At 28.9% G+C, this 27629-nt stretch overlaps 1 protein-coding gene across 1 annotated transcript in view; it reads left to right on the top strand.

The window, feature by feature from the left end:
- The first annotated feature begins 4481 nt into the window (after nt 1-4481).
- The window catches only part of LOC107437907 (trypsin-1-like), a 34690-nt gene continuing 11542 nt past the window's right edge, over nt 4482-27629 (top strand). Inside the window, exons 1-4 of the mRNA XM_016050045.3 lie at nt 4482-4726; nt 10018-10100; nt 16891-16991; nt 25575-25849. Coding sequence (XP_015905531.1) covers nt 4657-4726; nt 10018-10100; nt 16891-16991; nt 25575-25849 — 529 coding nt within the window. The 5' untranslated portion in view covers nt 4482-4656. The remainder of the gene's footprint in view (nt 4727-10017; nt 10101-16890; nt 16992-25574; nt 25850-27629) is intronic.

Below are 27629 nucleotides of genomic sequence, written 5' to 3'. Positions count from 1 at the left end.
CCAAATTTTATCACATTTACCAAATTTTAGATGTATTTCAACCATTCGATTAATTTGGTAATTCTTCCGTTCATATGGGAACTATTTATCGGAAATTTTGGTTTTCTGAATTCTAGTTCTTATTATCACACATTTAGTAAAAATACAAAACTGAAATGTAAATAAATGGTTTCATACCATGTTTCATGATACATTTACCAAATTTTATCTCATTTACCAAATTTTAGATGTATTTCAACCATTCGATTAGTTTGGTAATTCCTCCGTTCATATGGGAACTATTTATCGGAAATTCAGGTTTTCTAAATTCTAGTTCTTATTATCACACATTGAGTAAAAATACAAAACTGAAATGTAAATAAATGGTTTCATGATAAATTTACCAAATTTTATCGCATTTACCAAATTTTATCACCTATTATAAAACCATATTTTATTGTTAATTTTGCAAAAATTATTACCGAAGCACTTCAGTAAAATAACCGAGATTTCGGTGATCTCATAAAAAAAGAAACACTGTATATTTTAGCATATTTAGGTAGTTTTAACCATAATTTTTTTTCTCGATGTATAACCACATCATATCGCTAACATGATTCTTAAAAAAATAACACTTTTTGCAAGCCATTGCATTAAATTTTCAATTAGAGACGAAACTTAAATGATAAACTTCTTTTTATCAACTTGTTCTTCAATTTAAATTTTAAAGAAGCGAGTATGAACCATTTTTCAATATATTATAGAAGCGGAACTATGTAAGAGAAGAACGAAAATCGATTATCTTCTATTTTAAAAAATGTCTTGATTATAATTATAAAAGTTATCTTCGTTTTTTTTTTAACTTTTAATGAGCTCTTTCTATTTCAAATAATTGCGTTTTTTATTTGAATCATAATATCTGTAAAGGTAATAGCGAAACAGAATAATTTTTCTTTTGGTATTGTAGTTATGTTTGAAAAATGCTTTTTTAATTTTCAAAATCTGAAATTGCTTTTTGGAACTTGTTATAAAATCTTAGTAACATATTAATTATCGTGAAATATACTAAAAAATTTAGAAAGATAGTTTGTTAATAGTGACTTTTCGCAATTATATATTTTAATATTGTTTGTAATTTTATTTTTTGTCTGCCAAGCTCTTTGTTTTTATAATTTATACTGTTTCCTAAATTATCAAACAATAATACTTATTTAAAGTATCTGACTAATGCTAAAATATGATTTTGGAAAAAGTTTCGAAATTGAGTTTATTATAAATTTAGAATTCCTTTACTCTTAGTTTTAAAAATACTTTGCCTTTTCTGTACTCAAATTATTTACAGAGTTATAGTAGTTTTTGTGCACGGTGATAACAGAGGATAGACTATTGATTTGAAGTCCTTAAGTTCGTTTATCTCAAGATCAGATTTTACTTCACTTTAAATACGACATTTCTTGTTGTTTTTAAAATGATTGTCAACATTTTTTCATGAGTGCTTATGATTAAAGCTCATATGTTTTGAACTACAGACAAAGAGAAAGAAGTAGAATTTTATTTTTTATGCATGCTTTTTAGCAAACACAAGTGCAGAAATTTTTAAAAATTTGCTTTTTAAAATACATTGATCCCTTAAATAAAATCCTCAAAAGATTTTTTTTGTTTCGGACGATAAAAATTTTTTTACAGTGCTTATATGCAAAAAAAATTCCATTCCTTATTTTTTATCTAAAAATGGGCATTAAAAAAAGAAGCAATATTTTTTTGCTATTCTTATAAGCTTTTACAAATAAAACGTATAAACTAGTTTACTTTAAGTTAAAATTGGGAGAATAATTTTATGCGTAGTAAAACATACTTGTAATATGTTTTGCAGGGCGTTTCATTTAATTTGGCAAAGTTTAAAATGTGGTAGAGTATGATGAAGAAAACAATTTCTGTTGTCGAATATGGCAATAAGGTATGCTATGTGTGTGTCAGATAATCAAGCAAAATATTACCGTAAATCTCCAAACATGTTTATCTATCTTTTCATCCTAGAGCAGGTGTAAAATACCTCCAGTAGTAGATGGTTAAGTTTTCGAGGTTTTCCTTTCATATACCACAAATAAAGGTTTCCATCAAAAAATTCTCTTAGAAAGCCAGTTAGTCCCAACTTTTGATCCAGAAGTTCCCTTGTTTTCTGGATTGGATTCAAAACTTGAAGCAACAGATTTGATAACTGTAAATCAATGCAGGTGTCAAGATAAAACATAAAAATGCTGGAGAATACATACCAGATGAATAACCAGATGAATAACCAAGTAAACCAGATGAATACCAGTTTTACATTTGTCTTTCACGAGCTTTAAACTGGAAAAAGCTCCAGATCAAATTACGGTGAATACCCGGTTTGATCAAATTGCGTTTTAACGAAAAATCCATTTTCACCGGAGCATGTTACGAAACAAAATTTCTGATGCAACGTAATTTTTACAGTAACAATTACCGTAAAATCATTGAGTCACTCTAATTAAATAAATATTACTGTAAAATTTACGGTATGCTATTTTACACTAAAATTGGATTTTACTAATGATGCACCCAAAATATCAGCTCTTTATACCGCAATTTGATCTGGAATTTTTTACGGTGTAAACTGTGCTAGAATGAAATGATGGATAGAGTAATAAGAGATTTCTGTATACTAAGTGTTGTCTGAATGATGTCCCGATATAAAATTATTTAAGAATCTTATCACTTGTCTTTATAATATAATTTATCACTGAAATTTTTATCGTCTTTGATGCAAATAATTCTGGATCAAATTACGGTATAAATTGCAGACACTTTAGAGGCTTCATCCGTAAAATATATTTTAGTAAAAAATATTTATCTATTTTACCACAAAATCCAAGTTTTCTCGTAAAATATTAAACCGTAAATTTTGCAGTAATATTTATTTAATTAGAGTGATTCAGTGATTTTATGGTAATTATTATAGTAATTAGTACTATTAAAATTATGGTATATCAGAATTTCTGTTCCATTATAGGTTCCGGTAAAAAAGGATCTCAAGGCAAAAATTACCAGCATCTGTACCTCTAAAAACTACCTGTACTTTTTACCGAAATTTTCTCCTGAAATTTTAACAGTGCTTCAGGTACTTTTATAAAGGTTTTCTTCTCCTATAACTTAAGTTACACTATTAAATTTGTCAGTGAACAACCGGGCTTTCTGTAAATAATTAGTAGAATCACCAATGACTTAAATAAAGAGGTATTTTAGTGCAATAAAAAAATAAAAAAGGGCAATTTAAAACTACATTCTTTTATTAAACTAATTTCTTAGATAGATCCAAAACAATTTACAGCCTCTTCAAAAACAGCCAATCTCTTTCTGTTCTAGGAATAATTTAACGTTTTTTGATATTAGAGTTACATGTTTCTTTTATTTCTTTTCTTTTTTTTTGCCCTTTTCACTCTCGCTAAATTTTATTCTTAAAAGTCCAGACAAAATTAATTTTATTTCAGTGCAATTTATGGTTAAAAATTTGAAAAATATTTTGGGTTTCAAATATTGGAAATTTTTTACGCAATTTAATTAAATGTAATCCTGCACTGTAAAAAAATAAGAATCAAGCTAAAAAGCACCAGCACTAAGTGTGCTGGTATTTTTTACCATAAAATCCAGTTTTACCGGAGTATGTTATCTAATGTAAATCCGGAATATGTTTTCCAATGTAAATCAGGAATATGTTAATTTTTACAGTAATAATTACCGTAAAATCAATTGATCCCTCAAACTAAAATATATTATTGCAAGAAAATAGTATAATAATTTTACTGTGAAAATGAATTTTACGGATTATGTACCCAAAGTGTCGGTACTTTATACAGTAATTTGATTCAAATTTTTTACATTGAAGTACAAAATAAAAAGAGCTATAAAATACCTTGTACTCCAAACCCTAGACAATATACTAAACCCCCTACATATGTACCGAAAAAATTATTTGTTATTTTTTACGATCTCTGTTAATTAAAAATTTAATAAAATTTGCATTAAGAAGCAATAGGAGCAACAAAATATCTTGTAATCAAAACCCTAGACAATGTAGTAAACCCTCTACATAATTACCGAAAATAATTTATTTGACATTTTTTATTCAATCTTGTTAGTAAAAAAAATTAATAAGATTTGTATTAAGCTACCTATATTCATTAAATATAAACAATAAAACATAATCACTAAACCTTTTTCTCCGTGTCAATATCCATCTTCATTCATTGACTTTTTATCAATTTTACGTTCATTGTTCTTTCCCTTCCTTTTCAAAATTAAATAATTAAAAACAATCTCGACAATGGCATTGACACAAATGAGGCTGATACGTTAAATAAACAATCGGAAATTCGTTAATTTCCCGTTGGAAAAGGCGACAATAAATCACGCTTTCGATATTCTCCGTCACCAACTCAGCAAGGTCTGCAGATGACTACTCTGCAGGTGTGGTAGTAATATGGTCAAGGGCATCATCCTAAACCCGCATCTTTTCAAGTGAGTTACTATCCAAGGTTTACTAGGTCGTAGAATCCTTGGACCATCGGGTTTCTGGTGAGATACTTATAAAAATGAATCACTTTCTCTTTCGCTATCTTGTTGAGGAATCTTCTCAGTTGTTTAAGTATTGGCTTACAAATGGATCGTATATTTGGGCATGCTCTTCTCTGGACTCTGTTGTTTGTGGTTAATGCTTTGAGGATTGAAGGTGAGTGCGTTTCGAGTGAACTTGATATTTTTTATAAAGTTGATTTTCTTTTTCTTCTTTTTCATTCTTCTTTTTTTTTCCTTTCTTGATTTTGACCTTTGTCGGATAAATATTTATGTAGCGTATATCTTTGAAATATTTTGGATGTTCTCTTGTATCGAGTTTCTTTCTTTTTTTTTTCTTCTTTTTTTCTTAAGTTGCTATTTTGGTACAAAAGCAATACAATTAAAAACTGAATTTGACTTTAATATTCAAAAATGCACTTCCTGACATAAAAAAAAAATTCTGCCGGCTCGTAACGTTCTATTACGTTTAACGAAGACTTTACTTATCATAAGGATCTTAAAAGCTGAAGCATAGTTTAAGCAAAAAATAATAATAAATTATAATTAAAATTATAAATAACTGAAATTTAAAAAAAATGAAAAATATATTTCGCAAAATCGTTTGCATAGAATGTGATTAAGAATGTGCTACACTTTTTACACAAAAAAGCTTCTTCTGGGTTTTCTCGATTTCGTTCAAGGAAAACTACGCTTACTATTAAAATCTTAACAGCTAAACCATTTAATAGTTAAAATAAAGTAATAAAGATAAAATTAAATTAAAATTATAATTGAATGAAATTTAAAAAAAAGTTGAAAATATATTTTTAAAAATCATTGTTGAGAATGTGATTAAATTTATTTTTTATTAATAAATACGTTATTTTGTTCGTACATTTTATTACATTTAATAGTTATAAATAATTTTATTTTGTACATTTTAAATAAATGAAAGATTTAAAATGTGCCAAATTTATGGTAGATTATTTTTTATATTATTAATATATAATAATTATTACTAAAAATTGATAATTAATGATTGTTTATATTACATTTTTGTTTATATTCATTATTTGTTTATATTTTAATTGGCACATTTTAAATGCGTAAGAATTTTTTCTAAGAGCCTAAATAATAGTAATTCTACTTTAATTTCATATTATCAAAAACATATCTAATCTATCAAGTGAACTTATTTCATTTACTGACGATATAAAAGGGGTTAAGTACTCACACAACTACTCGTTGCCGTCTAAGAGAGTCGTGGTGGTTGTGGTTGCGTGATTTTCATGACAAAAGTCATGATAGAGGCAGTGTTGTCGGAATTAACGGGCAAGTTTGCAAATCATATTTTTCTTCGGAATGATGTAGAAAACCTGCCATAAAAAGGAATGAAATTTTTGTACATATTACTGCACTGAATAATTAGGAATGGTAAACAAAATATTCAGTTAATGGTCTCATTCCTTAACATTAATGATATTAATAAAGCCTATGAGATAGATGTGGGAAAGAGTTGTAATTAGCCATGCTCGTTTACTACTTTAAAAATATCAGAGTTTATCTGTCTTGCATAATGACTAGATAGCTAATTATTCCAGAAATTCGTTGATATGGTATATATTCTAAAAATTTAGTAAATGAGAGAGATAAGAGTTTTTTGAACGATGAATGACCAAGCAATTTTCTTTTAAAGGCAAATAGCTAACACTAGTTTTGGTAACAATAAAAATATGTATATTTATTATATCTACTGGCAAAACATGAAACAATGAAACATTTTACTTTTTGCATAAGCATAGTATGTCATTTCAAATGATACACCAACGAAGTATGAAGTATGGTTATTTCATACTTTTAATTAGTAATCTTATGTTTTATTGGTATTAGTTAAAAGTAAATTCTTGGTGCAACAAGTAGGTTCATGTTTAATTTTGATTTCTTTCATTAGAAAGTCAAAAAATGTAAGTAATCACCATGTACTACTCATATTAATTGAATTCATTGGCTAAGCAGGGAAGTATGATCCATTGTCTGATATTCCTAACACTGACATATTTTTAATACACTCAAATGTGGAGAACAGTGCTCGAGTTTCTTTGACTGTCCTTAAAAGCGTTAAATTTCGTCGAGGACAGAAAAGGACACCAAATTATAGCATACGTCCTCAAATTTTTTCAAAATCATGCAATTTTTCTACTGCATGTAAATATTAAAAAAAATTGAGAAATACAGACTATGTTTTTTTTCTTAACAATAAAGTTTTGTCTTAGAGCGAATACAAACGAAAAGCAAAAAAGCACCATGCTAAAACTGTCAGATGAAAACACATTAATCGCCTAAAAATAATTTTAGCGAATTTTGATTTTGTAGAATATTATATGATGTTTCAAAACTGCTTAGTATGGAAATCAAGTTTCTTGAAGATGGTTCTGCATCAGATATTGGTTATTAATTTTTAAAATAAAATTTTTGTTGCACAGATAAATCAATAATTTGCATACATGTATAGAGTTCTTAAATCGTAAAACATTTTGAGGACGCCCCGATGGTTTGTACTCAAATCATTGCTTTTAAATCTGGTCACCTAACAAAAGACCATTGTCCGATATTCCTTACACTGTTTTGATTAATCGGGTATCATTAATACTTACCCAAATAGTTAAATCCAGCAATATTTTTAAGCAGATAAAAAATTAGTCGAAAACAATAAATGTGTTGTTTCTTTTTTCGCAATTTACATCTGCTGAACAATACTGTCATATTTTTTTCCTAAAAAGTATTTGTCATTGTATACAATGATGAAATTTCGTAAATTGCCGTTAATATACATTAATTCTGTCACGTTACTTGCAAAAATATGCCCTCTTTAAAAAAAAACATTCTTAAATGATGAGATTAAAAGAAAAATTGTTTTTCTGTAACGTATAATAATAATAAATCTAAAACAACTTTGCTAAATGAATAATGTGCTTGTTTAAAACATTTTATGCTTTAAATAACAAACTGTTAAGGTAAATATACCACAAAGTATTTAATTGTAGTAAACAGTATCAAGTAAGAGTAAATCTTTAGCACTAGTAAAGTAGGATTTAAAGCCGGCTGATAATTTACTCACCTTACTAGTAATGAAATCAAAAGTTCAAAGTCTTAGAGAAATAGTTTCATGATATTTTTAATTAATAAATGCAATAAATATATGTATATTCTACGAAATATTTCTACTAAAAGGAATGCGTGCATTGACTTTGACAATGTATTCCATATTATAAAGTTTTGAAGAACTATGAAACAATAATTTAACTATAAATTTATTGCCAGTTTTTTTTAACAAATTTTGATAATTTAACTGCAAATTTCTTGCATAAACTTTATTTTAAGGAATTCAATAAAATTATCCGTTTAAATTTATTTAAAAAGAAAAAAAATTTCGTGTTTTATTACGGAAAAATAAATTTTGGTTATAAATAATTAAAATGACAATTTTGAAGCGATCGGACAATACATTTTGTTCTGAAAGGAACAATAAATTAAACTTAGTTTTATAGAACAAAAATTACAGAATGTTAATAATTCTATTATAACTCATTATAGTTAACAGCTTCCAAATAACTGTTTTTATTAGGATAATTTTTATTAGGAAAAATACATTTTTTACAGAACAGAAATTACAGAACGTTAATAATTCTATTATAACTCACTACAGTTAACAGCTTCCAAATAACTGTTTTTATTAGGAAAAAGACTTTTTTCATAGAACAAAAATTACAGAACGTTAATAACTCTATTATAACTCACTATAGTTAACAGCTTCCAAATACTGTTTTTATTAGGATAATTTTTATTTGGAAAAATACTTTTTTTGCAGAACAGAAATTACAGAACGTTAATAATTCTATTATAACTCACTACAGTTAACACCTTCCAAATAACTGTTTTTATTAGGAAAAACACATTTTTTTAATTATTATTTTATTTAATCTCAAAAAGAATTTATTTCTAAAAACTTGCATCTAGCTAGTTTTAAAAACAAAAATCACAATCTCTAAGGGAAAAAAAAATTAAACTTTGCTTCATATTACATCAGCATAAATGCGATATAAAAGCAATTAATTTTTCTTAGAAATGCTAACAATCGTTTCAAGAAAATTAATCAGGAAATGATACAAGCTATGGAGTCTGATTATGAAAGAGACAGGAAAAATAACTTCCAAGTCCTGTAGCCACAAAACCACATCTAGGTCGAATAATAATATTAGAAAACAGAGCATTACCACAAATAAGAAATCAGGTAAAAGACACCTCAACAGCTTATTGGTCCATTTATTCATAACTGTAAATTCAAAGAAATCGTTATCAACATGAATTTATAAACCACTTTAATTTACTTTACCACACTATTATTTAAATGTTAATTAAATGCACTTTTTTAACCATTTCTTTAAGTACAAATATTTAGAAGCGCTATCAAAATCTGTCTAATAATTTAAATTTGCACAGGAATAGGCTTACTATTCAAATAATTAAAATATAATATAATTTTATTATTTATAAAACTGTTTTATTTCTTATGTAATAGTAATTTATTTTTGATATATAACATATTTGGACATTCAAACATTGATATAACATTATTCAATATTATACAATAGGCTAACCAAAGCTTTTTTATGTAAGAATTTCGGGAAATAAGCAAATATAATAAACGATTCAAAGTGCCGTAAAATTTTTCACCTCACAAGTCCTCCGCCATTCTTTCTGTGCATAAAATGTAGTGAGAAGACATAGGGTTTAAGACACTAAGTTTTCATTGTGAAAGATGGGGTTCAATTCCCGGTGGTGGCCCATATCCCACCTAGTTTGAGATCAGTGTGTACCAGCAAGTTAGAGAAATAAAAGAGGCTAGAGCAGTACAAGGCCATTGGCTACGAAATTCTGATTCCTTTCTCTATATAACCTCTTGGCTAGAAAATTGACTATTGCGGAATGTTTTCTATTGTTTTTAACGGTTAAAAATAACTTTTACAAAATAACTTTCAATAAGAAATATGGAAAATATGCTTCTTAGATTCAAATTGGATAATCCCACTTGATAAGCCCATGGTTCTAGACATAAAACATATGATTGATACATATGACTGTATAAATTGAGAAAAAAAAAGTAAGATCTTCTGAAATATTATTTTTTTGCTTTCTTGTAGGTCTTATACTTACCATACATCCTATATGTCTACTATTTCCTCTAAATCTTGTACTTACCTCCTCTAGGTATTTACTTTCCTATATTTCTTAAACCTACTTTTGGGACTGGTATTATAACTGTCCCTTTCAAGCATCTCTTTTTTGGTGCGATTATTTTCTTGAGTATTGAAATCTTTATAAACATTTTATTGAAACATAATAAAATGTGATTTTTTTATGTAAACTGCTGCAGATACTATGTTTGCAAAACTTAAATGTTTTTAGGGTTTGAATGTGGAAAGCAGACTGTACGAAACGGACGAATAGTCGGTGGTGAAGATGCTTTTGATGGTGAATTTCCTTTTATGGTAAGTAGTCATTTAACTTTAGTTTATTTTTTACGAAATAAAAAACTTTGATCTAACGTTAAATGCTTAATTTTCATATATATTTGTAACTAATCTGTGATAAAACTAGTCGAATTCGTGCAAAATTTGACAAAGAAATTTTTTTTTTTAAAAAAGTAAATAATAATGTTGACTACCCTTTTTATGCATTTTCATTATTATTTTGTTGCTGCGCTTTATTTTAAGACAACAGTTGTAATAAATTCTAAAAGCTCCGGCATTGCGCACAAGAATACGAGAAATTGATGTAAATAATAACTGCAATTAAATTGTTTACAATAACAAATTACACTTAAAGGAAATTGTTGTACAGTTTTTGTAAACAAATATTAAAATATTGGAAGTGAATATTCCAACTAAATTTATAAATGACCTGAAAGCGAATGAATTATAATTATAGCGAAAAATTTTAAGAATCACTTAGAAAAAATTATTTTTTCTTGCATGCTAAAACTTCACTCAACTTACTTTGAGAGTGTGTTTGACCACCTTAAAATAATTGATAACATTAATTTATCCAGTGCCATACACTGTTATATTTTTCATTTTAAAATTATGGTAATCGGCAGAAGTATGTCCATCCAATTGACTGCTAAATTTAAGCTTGATAAAAAAACTTTACCTTTGAGGTTTTGAAACCGTTTACAACTAATATGGTTATAAAACCATAGGAACAAAATTTATAGGTTTTTTATAACCATTTACAACTAGCATGGTTTCAAAGCCGGAAAAAGAAATTTAACTGGAGATTGCAGCTAGGTTTTTCACAAGGGTCACAAATTGGGGAGTGCAGGATACTGGAAACTCTTCATGTGTTGAAAGGTATGGATAATATATTGTGGTGTCAAAGTGGGGACTGAAATTCTCGTTCTGTTAGTCATTGGATTGACAGATTTGCCTTTTCGAGTATAATATTCCCCCACCCGCTAATAAAACTGCTGGACAATTGCTAAGGACGGATCACAAATTGCAATGCAGCATAACATTAAGCGAGACATGAGGCCTAGTAGGATAAAATATAGTTACCACACTGTTCAGACATTAGAATAAAGAATATTCATTGTTCTGGAAAGTACAAAAGCTATGAAACATCTGAAAGAAAAAAAATGTTCATTTGATGCTGCGTACGGAAAAATGGAACAATGCATCTAAATGTCAGCAGGCAACTTGAAGAAAGGTGTCAGTACGTGATATGTCCACCGTGGAGTGTGATGCAACATTCTACACGTCGTATCATACTTTGCACAACATTATCCAGCAGCTGTTGAGGCAATTTATCCCATTCCTCTGTCAGTGCACGGATGAGGGTGTTCTTGTTTATCGGATGATAGTTTCGACCAGCAAGTTGCCTCCCCAAAGCATCCCAAACATTTTCAAAGGGGTTTAGATCTGGAGAACGTGATGGCCATACGAGGCGTTGAATACCCTCGCTGTCTAGACAATCCTGAACAGCGAGTGTTCGATGACATGTTGCGTTGTCATCCATAAAAACAAATTTATCACCGACAGCACCACAGAAAAGACGAACATGAGGAAGTAGAACTTCATCAATGTATCGTTGGCCCGTCATAGTCCCATTCGCAGCCACATGTAGGCGCGTGCGGCCATTGATCATGATGCCGGCCCACACCATGGCACTGCATGTCGGATATCGGTCCCTTTCCTGGATATTTTCTGGACGATAACCAGTACCACTCTCGCGCCAGATCAGTTGGCGTCTACAATCCGATGACAGACTGAAGCTACTCTCATCTGAGAATAATACTCATGCCCAGTCCTGTTCAGTCCAATTGTGATGCTCACGACACCATTGCAAACGGACAGTACGGTGCTGTCTGGTCAATGGGACGCACACCAGGTCTGCGGGGGTATAGTTCTCCTCCCCTCAAACGTCTGGCAACAGTTTTTCGGGAGATCTGCTTTCCTGTGGCAGCAAGAAACTGATTTGCCACCTGCTGAGCTGTGGTGTGCATGTTCCTTTTTGCTGATAGGACGAGGTATCTGTTTTCTGCAGGCGTCGTACCTCTAACACGACCTCCCCCGTGCCGCCTACTACACATTCCAGTAGTTTTAAATGATTCCCACTGCCGTGAAACAACGCTGTGAGCGATGTCGAACTCCCTGGCAACATCTGTTATTTTCCGCCCTTCTTCGATCTTTCCAATAATTCGGCCACGCTTAAAATCATCTAAGTGATATCGGAAAGACATGCCGAAAATTTCAAGTTCGTCAACTAAATCTTTCCTGTAAAACTTTGACTTGAAACAACAACTCTCCACATGCGTCAAAACCTTTAAAGCTCTTATCAGCGCTATCACGTGATGAACAGACGTGGAAAAAAAATTTGCATACGCATACCTCTTCTTACTATTCCGGGCACTTATTCTAATTTTTCACATTTTGATTCCTTTCATTTTGTGGTTGCTATGGATGATAGTGTTATCCGTCCTTAGCAATTGTCCAGCAGAGTAGTTTCATTAAGCGAGTCCAGTTGGTGCGAAAAAATTCTGGTTGTTTAATTGTTTTAAGTGAAAATAGGTAATAAAAAATATTTTCGCAGCTAACAGTTTGAATATCATCTTATTCATGATCATTTGACTGTTTTGTAATTAAATAAATTGTTATATAACCATTTCTTCGGAGAAATTTCTAACAGCGTATAAATTAATTTGTAATAAATAATTGACAGTCTAAAGTTAAACTCAAATTTTTCTTATCTTAATTTGATCACTCATAATGATATTTTTTTCGCTCTTCTATTGAAATTTTTTATCTTTTCAAAACTTTGATCAACGTCTTTTATCAGCTCAATGTACTAGTACGCCATCAGGGCATAGATAGCCTGGTTGGTAGGACTTTAGGCTTAGTTCTGTAAAAATGGGAGTTCGAATCCCACCTTCCGAAGAATGACTGGTGCACGTTAATGGTTAATGGTGACTGGTGCACGTTAAATCTGTCGTTGTCACAAAGTCCTCCAAGTTCCCGTAACAAATCAATACCTGTAGGGTACTGAATTGGAAATCGATCATTCTCTGGTTTAGGTCAAAATTATGATGTGTGAATGAATGAATGGAGTATGAGTAGGTCCTCCTTTTAAAACAGGCTATGACGTGTGTGTGGCTGATGTCGTATTCTTTATCATAGACGGTGCCCCTGAAAAAAACAAGAAACGCACTCTAAAAATTTGCTTGATTTCAAGCTGGCTTGTTGGTATTGGCTTGCAGCATAAGCAACAACAACCAGTGCTCTAAATTTTAGTTCTGTTGTACATACCCTTGCTTAAACCACAGACATTATCGGAAGTTGACCTTTGTAAAAATCATTGGATTTAAGGAACTCCATTTTTCATTAAGTTAAGTAAACAAGTTTAGACATGTTTGTGACTATTACTTAAAAATTCATTGTATTAAAATATTTAAGTGACAAAAATAGCTTGAAAATATTTGGAAAATAAATCAACAGTTATATCTCTAAAAAAACTTATATCAATAAATTAAAGAAAAATAATATATATAATTCCTGAAATATATGACTGGATCAAAAACAATACTCGACATTCGATTCTTAATACCAATAAACATAATTTTTTTATATATATGTTTCTGTTTTTATGGAATAAAAAGACATTCATGTTTCGACAAATTTTACCCCGCGTATTGCTTGAAAAGTAGGACGATTGCAACTTCTAGTATTAAATCAGAAGCTTTTATTTTATTTGTACTTACGCGGGAAATACGGTTTATAGTAAAAGAAAACACGTACGCTCTAGAAGATATTGAATTCAATTTTAAAAAAATATTTTATGTATTGGAACTGAATTCCATCGCTAAAGATATTTCTCAATATACCGAGGAAAATGATTTTAGTTCAAAAGAGAAAACATTTCCTAATTTGGTTGAAAGAACAATATTTTAATGCAATTAAATAGAGTTTCGCATAACCTCCATCTATTACGTATTTTTTAATAATCTTTTGGAGAAATTTTTTAGTTGCTAAAAGACTCTAAGTGTTATTTAATTAAAGAATACAAGTTATCAAAATCTGACGAATCATTGCTAAAGTGAATTATGGGGAGTGGGACTTACAGTTTTAAAATATTTCTCTTTTATTTTCATTTATAATCATCCCCTTTCTCCGTTTTTTTAAATTTTTTTAAAATCATTTTTCTTCGATAATTGAAAGTAATTGAACAATAAGAAAGTGTTTGAATCTAAGTACGACTCATTGATCAAAATTTATCATATGATTTATTGTAAATTCTAACAATATGTCATATGATCATATGATATTTATCATTTGAGTTAGATTCTCAATAGTACATATAACTCGACAGCATGATACATTGTATCCCTATGGCTCAAAGGTTAAAATTCATATTACAGAAATACACGCAATTAAATATTTCCAAGCTGAATCTCTATGCTTTTAAAATGTTTTTACAAAGTGTTAAAATTTTTGTCGAACATACAATTTTTGTCGAAAATTAAATTTTTATAATCTCATCTTTGAGTTATTTTATTTTTACTGTCGATGTAATCGCTTTAAGAATTTCCTCCCAATTTTAGATTTCTAAATAGATAATGCTGTATTCATTAGAAAAAAAAAGTACAATAAACAACGGAATTCTTTTTACAATGTTTAGAAGGGTGGTCATTATTGTGATTCATGACCAAGACCGATTAAGCCGAGATGGCTCAGGGGATAGAGCGTTCGCTTTCCAATGAGGTGAACCGGGGTTTGATCCCGGCGATGGCTGGTCGATACGAATTCCGCATCCGGCTTGCACCGACCACAGAGCTGGTGTGAAATATTATCAGTGGTAGACGGATCATGGGTTAGAGTCCCCTTGCCGTCAGGCTAACCGTGGGAGGTTCTCGAGGTCTTCCTCTCCATGTAAAGCAAATGTGGGTTAGTCCCATCGAAAGTTCTCCACGAAGGCAATTTATCCCAATACTTGATCCACGAGTTCCTTTGTCTTCTGGATTGGGTTCAAAATTACGAGTCTAAGGAGTTGAACATCCAAAGCAGTCGTAAACCCAAAAATTGGGTCGGCTGTTCAACGACGGTTATAAAATAAAGTAAAAACCAAGACCGAGGTACCAATCCCACTAGATTACAGAAAAGAATGATGAAAGTGAAATGTAACGATATTTATCCATGAAAGAATAATAATGTAAACTTTATTTAGAGAAACTAAATTTTTAAATTCCATCATTATTCATTATTTATTTACATTTTATTTTTCTTCTTTTTCTCTAACTATTCCATTTGCTCCTAATTACAAAAACAGAATATTAAAAACATAACATCATGATTTAATGTTAAATATTGAAGAGTTATATGAAAAAACTACATCAAACCATTAGTCACTCACAAGCGTCATTTCATGGCTTCAAGGAGTAAATATAAATAAAATCTTAAATATCAATGCAATCATTAAATGTTAAAAATAGAAAAGTTAATAGGAAAAAAACTGTATGAAAGCATTGGTTACTCACAAATAGAATTTCATGGTTTCAATAAGTAAATAAATATAGAATCTTAAATATCAATGCAATCATTAAATGCTAAAAATCGAAAAGTTAATAGAAAAAAAAACGGTATCAAAACATTGGTAACTCACAAGTGGAATTTCATGGTTTCAATAAGTAAATAAATATAGAATCTTGAAAATCAATGTAATCATTAGCTGCTAAAAATCGAAAAGTTAATAGACAAGAAACTGTATCTAAACATTGGTTACTCACAAATTGAATTTCATGGTTTCAATAAGTAAACGAAAATAAAATCTTGAAAATCAATGTAATCATTAAATTCTAAAAATCGTGAAGTTAATAGAAAAAAACTGTATAAAAGCATTGGTTACTCACAAATAGAATTTCATGGTTTCAATAAGTAAATAAAAATAGAATCTAAAAAATCAATGTAATCATTAAATGCTAAAAATCGAAAAGTTAATAGGAAAAAAACTGTATCAAAGCATTGGTTACTCACAAGTGGAATTTCATGGTTACTGAGAAAATAACTGAGAAAAACTGTTTATTAACTGTTTTCACCTAGTACGGTTAAACAACCAGAGCAACCGCACCAACCAAACCCACCTAATAGAGACGCTTAGTTCCTTGCAACTCAAACATATTACAACCAAAAAGGCTGATTTGTTAGTCTCATGACCAGCAGACATGAGGTTTGAGTCCCAGCGTTGACACCACAATATTTCATCCATTCCCTTCAACGCATGAAGAGTGCCCATTGTTCTGACCTATCCAATGCTCATTGACTAACGAAAAGCCTAGTTCCTATATCCATTTAAGATTCTTTTTTACAATTTTGAAAACATGCTAGTTGTAAGTGGTTAAAAAACATATATTTTTATATTCTTTGTCTTATAACCGTACTAGTTAAAAACGGTTTCAAACCCGTAAATAAAAAAAAATGTTTTTCCCCGTAAACTTTACGGTTAATCGCATGGATAAACAGACTGTTGCCGGGTGTTTTACAATAATTTTAGAATTAAAATTTTAACAGTGTAAGCGTATATTTCGTAATTCTTGAAAGTTTTAATGCTAAGAATCGAAGAGTCACTTGTGAAACATTAATATCCAATCAGTAATTACTCACTTCATATTTAATTTCACACGAGTTAAATATTAAAAAAAAAACAGGTTTTAAACGTAATTAAGACCACTTATGCTTCGTGAGGTGATGATAGCTTATCAATTAAAAGCACTTTTTTTTACGTTTATTTCAGGTATCTCTACGTTTAGGAGGAAGCGCATATGGTCAACACCACTGTGGTGGTGTCATCTTAAAGAAATTATGGGTTTTAACTGCAGCACATTGTGTAACAAGGTATGTAAATACATTATTCTACAATAATTACGAAAAATTATCTTTCAAAGTTAATAATTTTTTTAAAAAAAAACCACTTTTTTCAATGAAAAAATTTAAAATTTTCTTTGAGTCTATGACTGAGTTGAAGCCTTTACTTAATTACTAACAGAGCTTGGCACGAAATATCAACAAAATTTATTAATACACTACCCTACATTAATGGAAGAGACACTTTGAGTTTTCAGGCTTTTTTTTTTAAATTTCTCAGCAAATAGCAAAAAGATTATTTTATTACTTAAGAGATGTTAGTTTATGCAATTTTTCATACTTAGCAATAAGATTTACAGCTTTCAGAGATTGGGGAGACCGACAATAAATTACGAATGAAAGCAAGTATTTTTAAGCACTTTATGCCAAAAATTCAAGCAACAAGTTTGTAACTTGTCTTAATTACTTTAGTTGTTACTTTTAATAACTGTATAAAATTTCGTAAACCTAGAGTGAATATTTATAGATATTTGAACCTTTTCATAAGAAACTAACTTCATTAAATTATCTTTTTTTGTCATAACTTTTTAAGTACTGAATGGAATCACACAATATTTTTCGAGCAATTTAAAAATTAATTACAAAATAATTTACTTAAAAAATTTTTAAAAATTTTTAAAAACTGCACATATTACAAGCATTTACGGTAGTTCCATTATACTGTGCATGTGTGGAAAAATAAATAAAAAACTCTTAGTTTTGTAATGAATCGTATTTGGCAGTAAATGATAAACCGACATAATAAACCGAAGGTGTTAAATAGTTATGAGCATTGAGAATTACTGATAAACTGAAAATGTTTTTTTTTTCATTCATAACAAAATTTCACTAAAGTTATGAAGAAAAATAATTATGATGGTACAATTTTTCTTAAATGTCTTAACAATGTAATCATACTTATTGGTTTATAGGGTTTCCAAATTTCTGTGAAAAATGAGAAAAGAAAATCTACACACGAAAATCAACTTTCTAATCAAAATATTGTTCAAGTTCATTGATAATAATCTGACAATTGAAATTAATCTGGTAATCGTCAATGTAAAAAGTAAACATTATAATTTTAAGGCATTTTTATCGTAAACTATTAAAACTTAACTATTATTTTATCCAATAAGAGATATTACAAATTAAACAAAGCTTACACTTAACTTACTGTGATTAATAATCAAATTAAAAAATTCGAAAAAAACTAATACGTTTGCTTCATGGTAATATTTTAAATTTATTCTGATAAAACTTACATACTTTGTAAGAAAGAAAGGAATAACTCCTTCAATAAAATTTTAGTTACATTTTAAAAACTGTAAAGTTAAAGCAATTTATAAGAATATTTATTAAAAATTAAATAATCAGACTATCTTTCTTATTACTTAATTCTTAAATATCTACTTAAAGAAAGTCACTCTATCTTTGTTTAATAATTGTTCTTTAAAAAGATAATGTAACTACTAAATTGAAAGATTTTTATTAAAAAAATAAACAAGAGATTAAACCTTTTGAAGCAAGTGCAAAAAAAATTTTTAAATATGTTTTTAACATCAATTACATTTGTACACTTTTATAAAACTACAAAATATTCGAATCATAAAAAATGAATATTTGCATGAGATTAACAAATTTTTCCTTTAACTAGATTATGTATCAAGACTTCAAAAGTATTTAAATACAAAAAACTTTTATTGCATAAATGCAATTTGCGAAAATTTTAGTGTCAAAAAAGCGTTTGATCTTGCCTAATTCTGAAACTTGTGAAAAATATAAAATAACTAAATTGATTTCAGACAAAATCTTTTTGGCGTTTTTTAAATTAATGCTATGTTTTTTCTTTAAAAAAATATAATAGTATAATAAAAATAACGAAATAATTAATAGATAACTCAAATAAAATATTCCGAAATAAACTAAGTGCATAATAATGTTAAGATTTGAATAAATAAGACCAATACAAAATTCAGCTACAAAACTTCAAATTTGAAAACACTTTTATTAAACTAAATTATGTGAGAGACATGATTGTATAAATAAACAAATACAAAATAGAAACAAAGCATTCTATATCTATCATAAAATATTGGAATGTACACTAATTTCAAAGACTTGTAAAATGTAGATGTGTAGTGCGCAAAAGAGGGAAACATCTTGAACAACTTTAAATAAATGAACGTATTTTTAACGAAATCAGTCGAATAGTCTTTGAGCTATCATTTGGAGATTCTTTGTCATCATTTAGAGGTTCTGTCATCATTTAGAGGTTCATAGTTTTTAGAGCATTTGACTAATTTCATTAAAATATTGTGTTTTGCCATTTAAATTTACGCTCTTTAAAGTAATGTAAAAACTTGTAAACCTTTCAATTTTTACATTCTTATTTTTGATTTACTTACCTTACCTTAAACCTTACTTATTTTCGACTATCATTAAATGAAATAATAAAAAATAATAATTAATTAATAAAAATTATCTTTGCATTGTATTATCTTTGGATAAATTATTTTTGGATAATTTTACAATTGTGAGGAAAAATGCTTTGATTCCTTGAGCTCTGGAGTTATAGCGAAATACTCGGAAAAGTTAAATTAAAATAAGCAGTTCAAACTTTTGACTACACTCCTGACCAAACTATTTTAACTACATTTTCGAGATTGAGACTTTCCCTTTTAAGTCAGAAATACAAATCTGTCAAGAAAAAAGGTATGTTTATTCAGAGAATTTCTGTGTCAGATTTCGTATCGTCTGCACCAATTAATTTATTAATTATCGTCTGCACTAATTAAATTATTAATTATCGTCTGCCCTAATTAATTTACTAATTATCGTCTACACTAACATTTAAGGCTCGACCCTAGAACCATCAGAATTAAGTCTTATTGTGCGAATATCCGAACTGGATACTTCCCTCCGATGGAAAGTTTTTCTTTTGGTACTTCTTTTTTAGCACACTGTACAATAGTTTTATTAGAAAAATAGTTACGTGCGAATCAAAAACATAGATCTTGACTAAGAGAGATCAAAATCTGTTCAAAAGTTATGAACGCTGTTTTATGAGCAAAATCCAGGAACCTATAGAAGTAAATGGCCTGTGCAGAATCCAGAAATTAAAAAGTTTATTGAGCAAGAAAATATCTTGAGATTTATAAAACCAAAAAGAAACTCGCCGCGAAAGAATGAATGAAACAGAAATACTAAATAAAACCATGAAAGGTAAGCTTCATAGCAATAGAAAAAAGAGGTAGTCAAGAAAGAGAAAATCAAGAACTTAGAAAAGATTTCCGATTTGAGAGTGCAGTGGAGCTGTGTTGAAAAGAAAGACTACCAACTCTGTAAAAAAAAGTTCCGTTAAAAAAACGCAGTAATTCTGTAACTTCCCAACTGAAAATTCCTCATCTCTAAACATATAAAAATTTACTGTTGAACTACATAGCTATTTGTAAGGAGAGGCATTTTTATTAACAAATAAAAATCTATAATAATTGATGCAGACTTCATTTGTTGAGGACAGATTTTTTCGGTTCTGAATATGAAAAGCTTTAGTAAAAAATCGGCAACAAATAACTTGATGCATAAAAGTACATACCGACTGGCCTTTATGGTGGTCAATAAATTTGCTTCATGACTGGAAGGCTCCGGGTACCCTTCGGATCGTCTAAACTTAATAATGAGAAGAAAAAAAAATTCGACCTTTCTTTCAAGCGTGATGGTTTTCAATTCCTTGAAAAATCGCATAAAATCACACAAAAAATGAAATATTTAAAACATTAATAAAAATTTTACAAACCTGTAACTGGGCAAAACAAAGAATATACCTTCATACCAAATTTCTATGCCGCATTGCGAGGACCATACAATGACTTTCTAAAATTATCTGCTGCGTACAAATATTTCCTGTAATGTTCTGTTTCAGAAAACTTCCGTCTAAGCTTTTTTTTCTTCCGTAGCATGCGGATGATCTCTAGCAACTTTGTTGCCAAACATTTTCTGTAATGTAACGGAATTTTATTTACATTAAAAGCCTGTGGAGCTAGTGAGAAGAAATTAAAAAAAATGCATGAGCAAAGCTATAACTAGATTATGGCCTAACTGACATTTAATTTCAATTGAACGTAATTTAATTGAGCGTCCATTTAATTGAGCGTGATCATTAAATATGTATTCAATTTCGAAATATGTATTTTACAAGGAAATGAGTTTGGTTATGAATGTAGTACTATTAAAATACATCATAATAGAATCAAATTTTCATTCTTTCGTAATTTTTATTACAGTCATACTAGCATAAGACAATTAAATTATGATGAATTTTCTAGAAGATTCCTCAACACTTTATAACATCAAATAATAAACTTGTTAAAGTATTCAGTTATTAAGTCAATTTAAAAATTAAGACTGCCAATATGCTCCGTTTCTAAAGCTTAGAATATAAAATTTAAATGGAAATTTCAATGGAATATTTTTGCGCTTTAAACTTACAATATTTTCCATTTCATTTAACTGTATAGTTTATCAGTACAATGTTGAAAACAAAAACATTCAATCTATATTTTTTTGAAAACAATTATTTTTAAAAACAGTAATTTTTTATTATTAATTGGAAAAAATATCTTAATTTTTATAAAACCATACAAATTCAGACTTTGTTTATTTGTGTAAATAATTAGTTATAGTTCATATAAATTGTGTAAATTCTGGATGTAAACACATCAAGGATCCCAAAAATGTGACTTAAATTAATTTTATGGTTCGTAGAATACTAATTATAATGGATCTAAGAACACATATGTAGTTGATAGAATACTAATTACAAACATGTATACTTTGATTCTCTTTATTCAACAATTTTTACCTTTTTAACTACACTGAAAGTATTTCTGGTCTTATAAGCTACAATAAATAGATATAAAATGTCTGGTTTGCGTTAGTATTGAATAAATGATCAGTTATTCATCATTAGTTAACAACTAACTATTCTCTAATTACATCGCAAGGATTAGTAAGGAAGAACTATTTTTGTCTCAGATTAAATTACAAAATAAGTTGTATTGTACAAATATATCTTTAGTTATGATTAAAGGAGCTAAAAAAGGTATAGAAGTTTTAATTTGTTTGTTTTAAGCCTTGTATCAAATAATTATCTGTGAATACTTAATTTATCGAATTAAAAGTTACAAGGAATTTAAAAATTTTAAATACGGTACAATTACAATGTAAACTATGGAATAAATAGATGTTCACAACAAATTTTTCAAGTAAGAAAATTTTGTAATATGCATAATGAAACACCAGGGAAATCCTTACATTTTATCAAAAAATAATAATAACTTTTTTTCCTGAAATATTGTTTCTTCGCTTTTTTTTCAGTAATTCATGTAAACCAAAAATCGTATGGTGGAAGGAAGTTAAACGAATTCGAGAGATATATTAAACCAGGACATGCTTTTTTTTTTACTAGATAAAGTCTGTCATTTATCAGAAATTACATTTAACTCTCTGCAAACAATGGCGATGTTATTTGGGAATGAATTAAAGATAAAGGCTACTTGCTTATCGATGCCAATTTTATAAAAATTTTAGTTTTGACAGCACCGATTTATTCTGTTGTTTTATTTATTCTGTAGGTAATTATTAGTAGGTAATTATTAGTTAGTATCTGTAGGTAATATTTTAAATAAATTCAACAACTGATAACTCCTTATTTATTTATTATCTTTAATTATTAAACCCACCACCTTGGCAGTCGGATATGATAGGGTCTTACCCGATGCTATTTGACTCATGAAAATTGTTTATGACTACTTGTTTACTTCACGTAGTTCAACTTAGCTTATATTCTTTATATAATTCCTTACGAAGGTTCGTAAATTACGTACGTTCGTACAGTTACATGTGGCACACGTTCTTAACTTAAAAACTACACAATTGACTTTTAAAATCACTACAACAAAACAACGATTGACTACACACTAAAATTTTTATGAAAAACAAAATATGATGTGACAAATGAAGGATAGCATTTTCTGCTCATTCATGCAAATCAAGTAACATAGGTGACAACTTAAGTGCATATGAAATTATTAATTTGACATTTTTTTTCCAATACATAAGCAATTAAAGTATTTGAAAATAATAATTTAGGCAAATTATTCATTTGCATCAAGACCAACAAACTCAAACAAAATGTGCATCTTTGTGTACTTTGGCCTAGTATCTTTATAGCACCTTTAATTGATAGTTCTGCCTGTTATTAATTCTGTGTTTATTATTTATAGTGTGGGTTTTATTGATTCGGTTTGTACACGGTATATGCAACAGATACTGTTAACACAAAAAAAAAATTTCCCATTAAATTATGCTATTACCAATAAATAAAACTTTTTATTTTCATGGAAAGCTATACTTTATTTTTAAAGATTCCAATAAAATATTCTTCAGTATTATGAATATGATTTTTTTCAATTTATGCAAGTTACATGAAAACAAATTTTAATTGCATAAATATCAACATTCCAACAACCAATTAGTTCAAAAGAAAACAAACCTTAAAAATGTTATATAAGTGTGACATCCAATGGTGCAAAATGCAAAATGTAATCGTTCAAAGTACAACACCATGTTGCATTGTTGTTGATGCTTATCTTAACTGGTCTAGTGAATAAGCTGAACAGTTCAATGAGTCTCTATACGTTTAGAAAATGCAAGGAAATGGATCTTTGTTTCAAATCTTCCCTCTCAAATGCCAGGCAGCAGAAGATCATTGGATCGGGTGTGGAATTTGAGTTTTACACCATGTTGTACCTTTGTAAGATTCTTCTTTCTCAATTTTTTTTCTGAAGTGTATAAAAGAATTCGTTCACCCAAAATTATATTAAAGTAAACTTATATTCTACTTCTTACAAAATTGCATTGAATTGAATTTCATGAGAATCCAAATTGCATATATTTAAGTGCATGAATATACAAATTCAATGAGCTAATTAGTTTTAAAAAAAAGCAAGAAATGAATGTTATAAAAAGTAGCATCCAATGGTTCAAAATATAACATGTGGTTGCTCAAGATACAACACCTGTTGCACCTTTGATCCATTCTTCTTTCTGAAATTTTTCTTAAAAGTGTATATCAGAATTCGTTCGTAAAAAATTATATTAATATAAAACGTATAATGTTATTCCTAAAAGCATTTCTAAGTTTTTAGAATTGTTACTTTTGTATAAAATAATAAAAAGTTGAAAAATTGGCTCCAAGATGCCATCCTCTGACTTAAGTATTCCCTGTATGTATATGCATTCCCTTTTAAAATAACATGTAACCATATTCTAGCACTTCTTATTCGTTTCAGAGAATCACATCAATAAGTCATATCCGTAATCCTTGTACAAAAATGGATAATACAATAAAAAAATCATTATATATTATCTAATATACACCAATAAAAAAAATTTTTTCCATAATCCTTATACAAAAATGCAGAATACCATAAAAAAATCCCTATCATTATTATTATCTTTTACATCCGTGTGTGTGGGGGGGGGGGGAAGAGTAATCGACAATGTTTACCGTCATCTATGAAAAGGTATCCCAACATAGAGTCGAGTTAACATGTCTTATATACTAGTGAATTGTAGTTGTAATTTAGTAGTGGTAGATACGTTACAGTACTCCCCCACCAGAATTATAGCTGTGATAGAATTCGATGCATGGATGCCACTAGTTGTTGTATTTGTGACAGACCGGGAGAGCTGGATTAAGGTGACCGGGTTTTTGAACATTAGTCATGAGAGCTGTATTAAGATCAAGGTCGTAGTCGCTCCTGTGTTGCCTTTAGCAGTCGGGTATATGCAGGTTGACGATGTGTGTGATCGAGACGAGACTGAGTAGCAACAGTGCGAGGAGGTGCATAACGTCGCAGTCACTAGTAGCAAGTCAACTGTTCAATGTGTACCATCCATCGAAGTAAGCGTGTTCAGATAGAAGTGGGCGTTACTGCCAAGGTAGGCGTGTTCACATCACGTCCGGGTCACCAATGTGGGGAGGGGAGAGTAATCGACAATGTCAACCGTCATCTATGAAAAGGTACCCCAACATAGAGTCGAGTTAACATGTATGTCTTATATACTAGTGAATTGTAGTTGTAATTTAGTAGTGGTAGATACGCTACATCCGCTAAAAGAAAATTGAAAATTTCTCAGCATTCTGATACAAAAATATTAAATACCATAAAGCAAAAAACATTATACAGTATCTTTTATATTCCTTTAAAAGAAAATTGCTTTTTTTCTCGAATCTTGATACAAAAATATAGAACACAATAAAAAAAACATTGCTGATTATCTTTTACGTTCTTTTAAAAGAAAATTGCGCATTTTTTTCAAAATTTCCATACTAAAATATAGAATGCATTAAAAAAATCATTATATATTATCTTTGATATGCTTTTAAGAGAAAGTTGTATTTTTCCCTAATCTCGATACAAAAATATAGAATACAATGAAAAAAATCAATATATATTATCTTTTATATTCCCTTAAGAGAAAATTGCATTTTTTTTCTCTCTATTCTAGCTATTCAGCAAAACATTTCACTGTAAGAGTTGGTGAGTATGATTTAAGTCAAGCAGAAACAAATCATTCTGAATCAGACTACCGTGTTGAGAAGATATTCAAGCATCCCAAACTATACCAGCCAAGAAGGTATAATAATGATATAGCTTTGTTGAAACTCATGAAGCCCATTGGTTACGAAAGTTACGTATGGCCAGCTTGTCTACCTGACCACGAAGAAGACTTCTCTGGTCAACAAGGAACGATAATGGGTTGGGGATTTCTGCAAGAAAACGGTAACACTTCCTATGAGCTTATATCTATGTGAATATTGTGTTTAAATAATGAATTTGTTCTTTTCTTTATTTGTTATACTTTCTCGCGTTTATTTCGATTGAAACTGTGATTGGATTCTAAGAGGTTTTTTTTTTTTTTTTTTTTGCTCTATATCGAACTCGACTATCAAAGGGATAGGAAAATTCTGAATATGCTTCTAATTCTTTTTATTTAATTTTTATAAATAGACTGAATAAAAAGAATAATTTCTAAAAATAGGATAAATAAAAATATGTTATTTATAAGCCAGTGCTTATCGCATCATGTGAAATACAAGGTTGTCATTTAATCATAATTTTTGTTACAAGGTATGAGGTAATTTAGATTCTTCATTCATTTTTTCTGATAAAATTATTAAAATATAATTCTGCAGTCAGCATTGTTTTTGCGTAAATTATGCTTAAAAAAACTATCAGCAGTATCCAAACCGGTTTTCATTAGTTTAAACTATAATAAAACTAAATTATAATAAGCAATATGAAAACAGACAAATGTGCCGTTTTAAATTAATTACTCGAAACAACAAACAGCATAATTTTATTGCTTTACATTTCTGAAAGAAAAAATTACTGAAAGTTCTTAAAATAATCATTCACTACTTCTCCTAATCTAACAAAACGTCACCTTTATTTTTAATCTTTTGCCGACTGGCCTGTGTAGGGATCAGGGAACTGGCCTTGGCTCAAGGTTCAAATCCCGGGCAGGGCATGGATGTTCCTTCATTCTCTGTATGTCGAAAGGTCATTCTCCAGGTGGGCATTGGAAAAAAAATTTAATCTTTTCGAAAAGGTGTTAAGTGAGAAAGAAAAGAGCAAATTAAAAATTTAATCTAAAATCCAAGATTAAAAAGGAAAAAGCCTCTTAAAGGTCCAGCTCAGCCAATTAATTGCCGATTTCAAATGGAAACTTTTATTTTATTATATATTCTTACATACGTTTCAAATAATATTTTATTAATAAAAATTTTAATTCCATATATTCCATAAACTTAAAAGAAAAAAAAACTTTTCGTTGGTTATTGGAATGTTTAAGCTCACCTTATGTTTAAAAAATTTCTATTTAATTATAACTAATTTACTAACAAATGAGAAACGGAGAAACTTAAGCTATATAATATTTATTCTATTTGCTTCGCAATATCTTCCCTTTACAGCGTTTGCCCTTTAAAAACTGTACGTTTCATTTCACACAATATTTTGTATTACAAATTAATTTTTAAAACAAATTAAGACATAAATTTTATTACGTTTCAAATTACAGATAGTTTAAATTATTAATTACGTGTAATTCTAATTTTTCTTAATAATATTAAATTAAATTTAACATCTATGTTATATTTTTTCGTACTAAATGTAGGCAAAGATTGTTTAAATTCGGTGATTTGTTAAGTATTTGCATAATAGTTATACATTGAAGCTTTCAACATTTAAATATGTCGAGAACATTTTATGTTGCTAATAGAAGTTATTCCTTGAGTATTTAACAGAAACATTTCCAGTTCATTGTATCTAAAAAATTAGATGCTTATTTAACTTATAAATTTTTGAGTAATTTACTATATTTCATATTATTTTCAATTAATGAAGCATATTTATGCAATATTGCATACCTATATTCCATTATTTATTATAATACTACCTAGTTTTAAAAGTATCGGAAATGTTAATCACACAAAGTTAATCCCTAAAAGCTCTTTAAACAAAATTTTAAACAAAAGTTACTTCAAACTGTATTTTTAAG

Source organism: Parasteatoda tepidariorum, chromosome 2 (assembly GCF_043381705.1).
Source record: "Parasteatoda tepidariorum isolate YZ-2023 chromosome 2, CAS_Ptep_4.0, whole genome shotgun sequence".
NCBI lineage: Eukaryota > Metazoa > Arthropoda > Arachnida > Araneae > Theridiidae > Parasteatoda > Parasteatoda tepidariorum.
The sequence above is the reverse complement of the archived record's forward strand: the minus strand, read 5'-3'. Positions and strand labels throughout refer to the sequence as shown.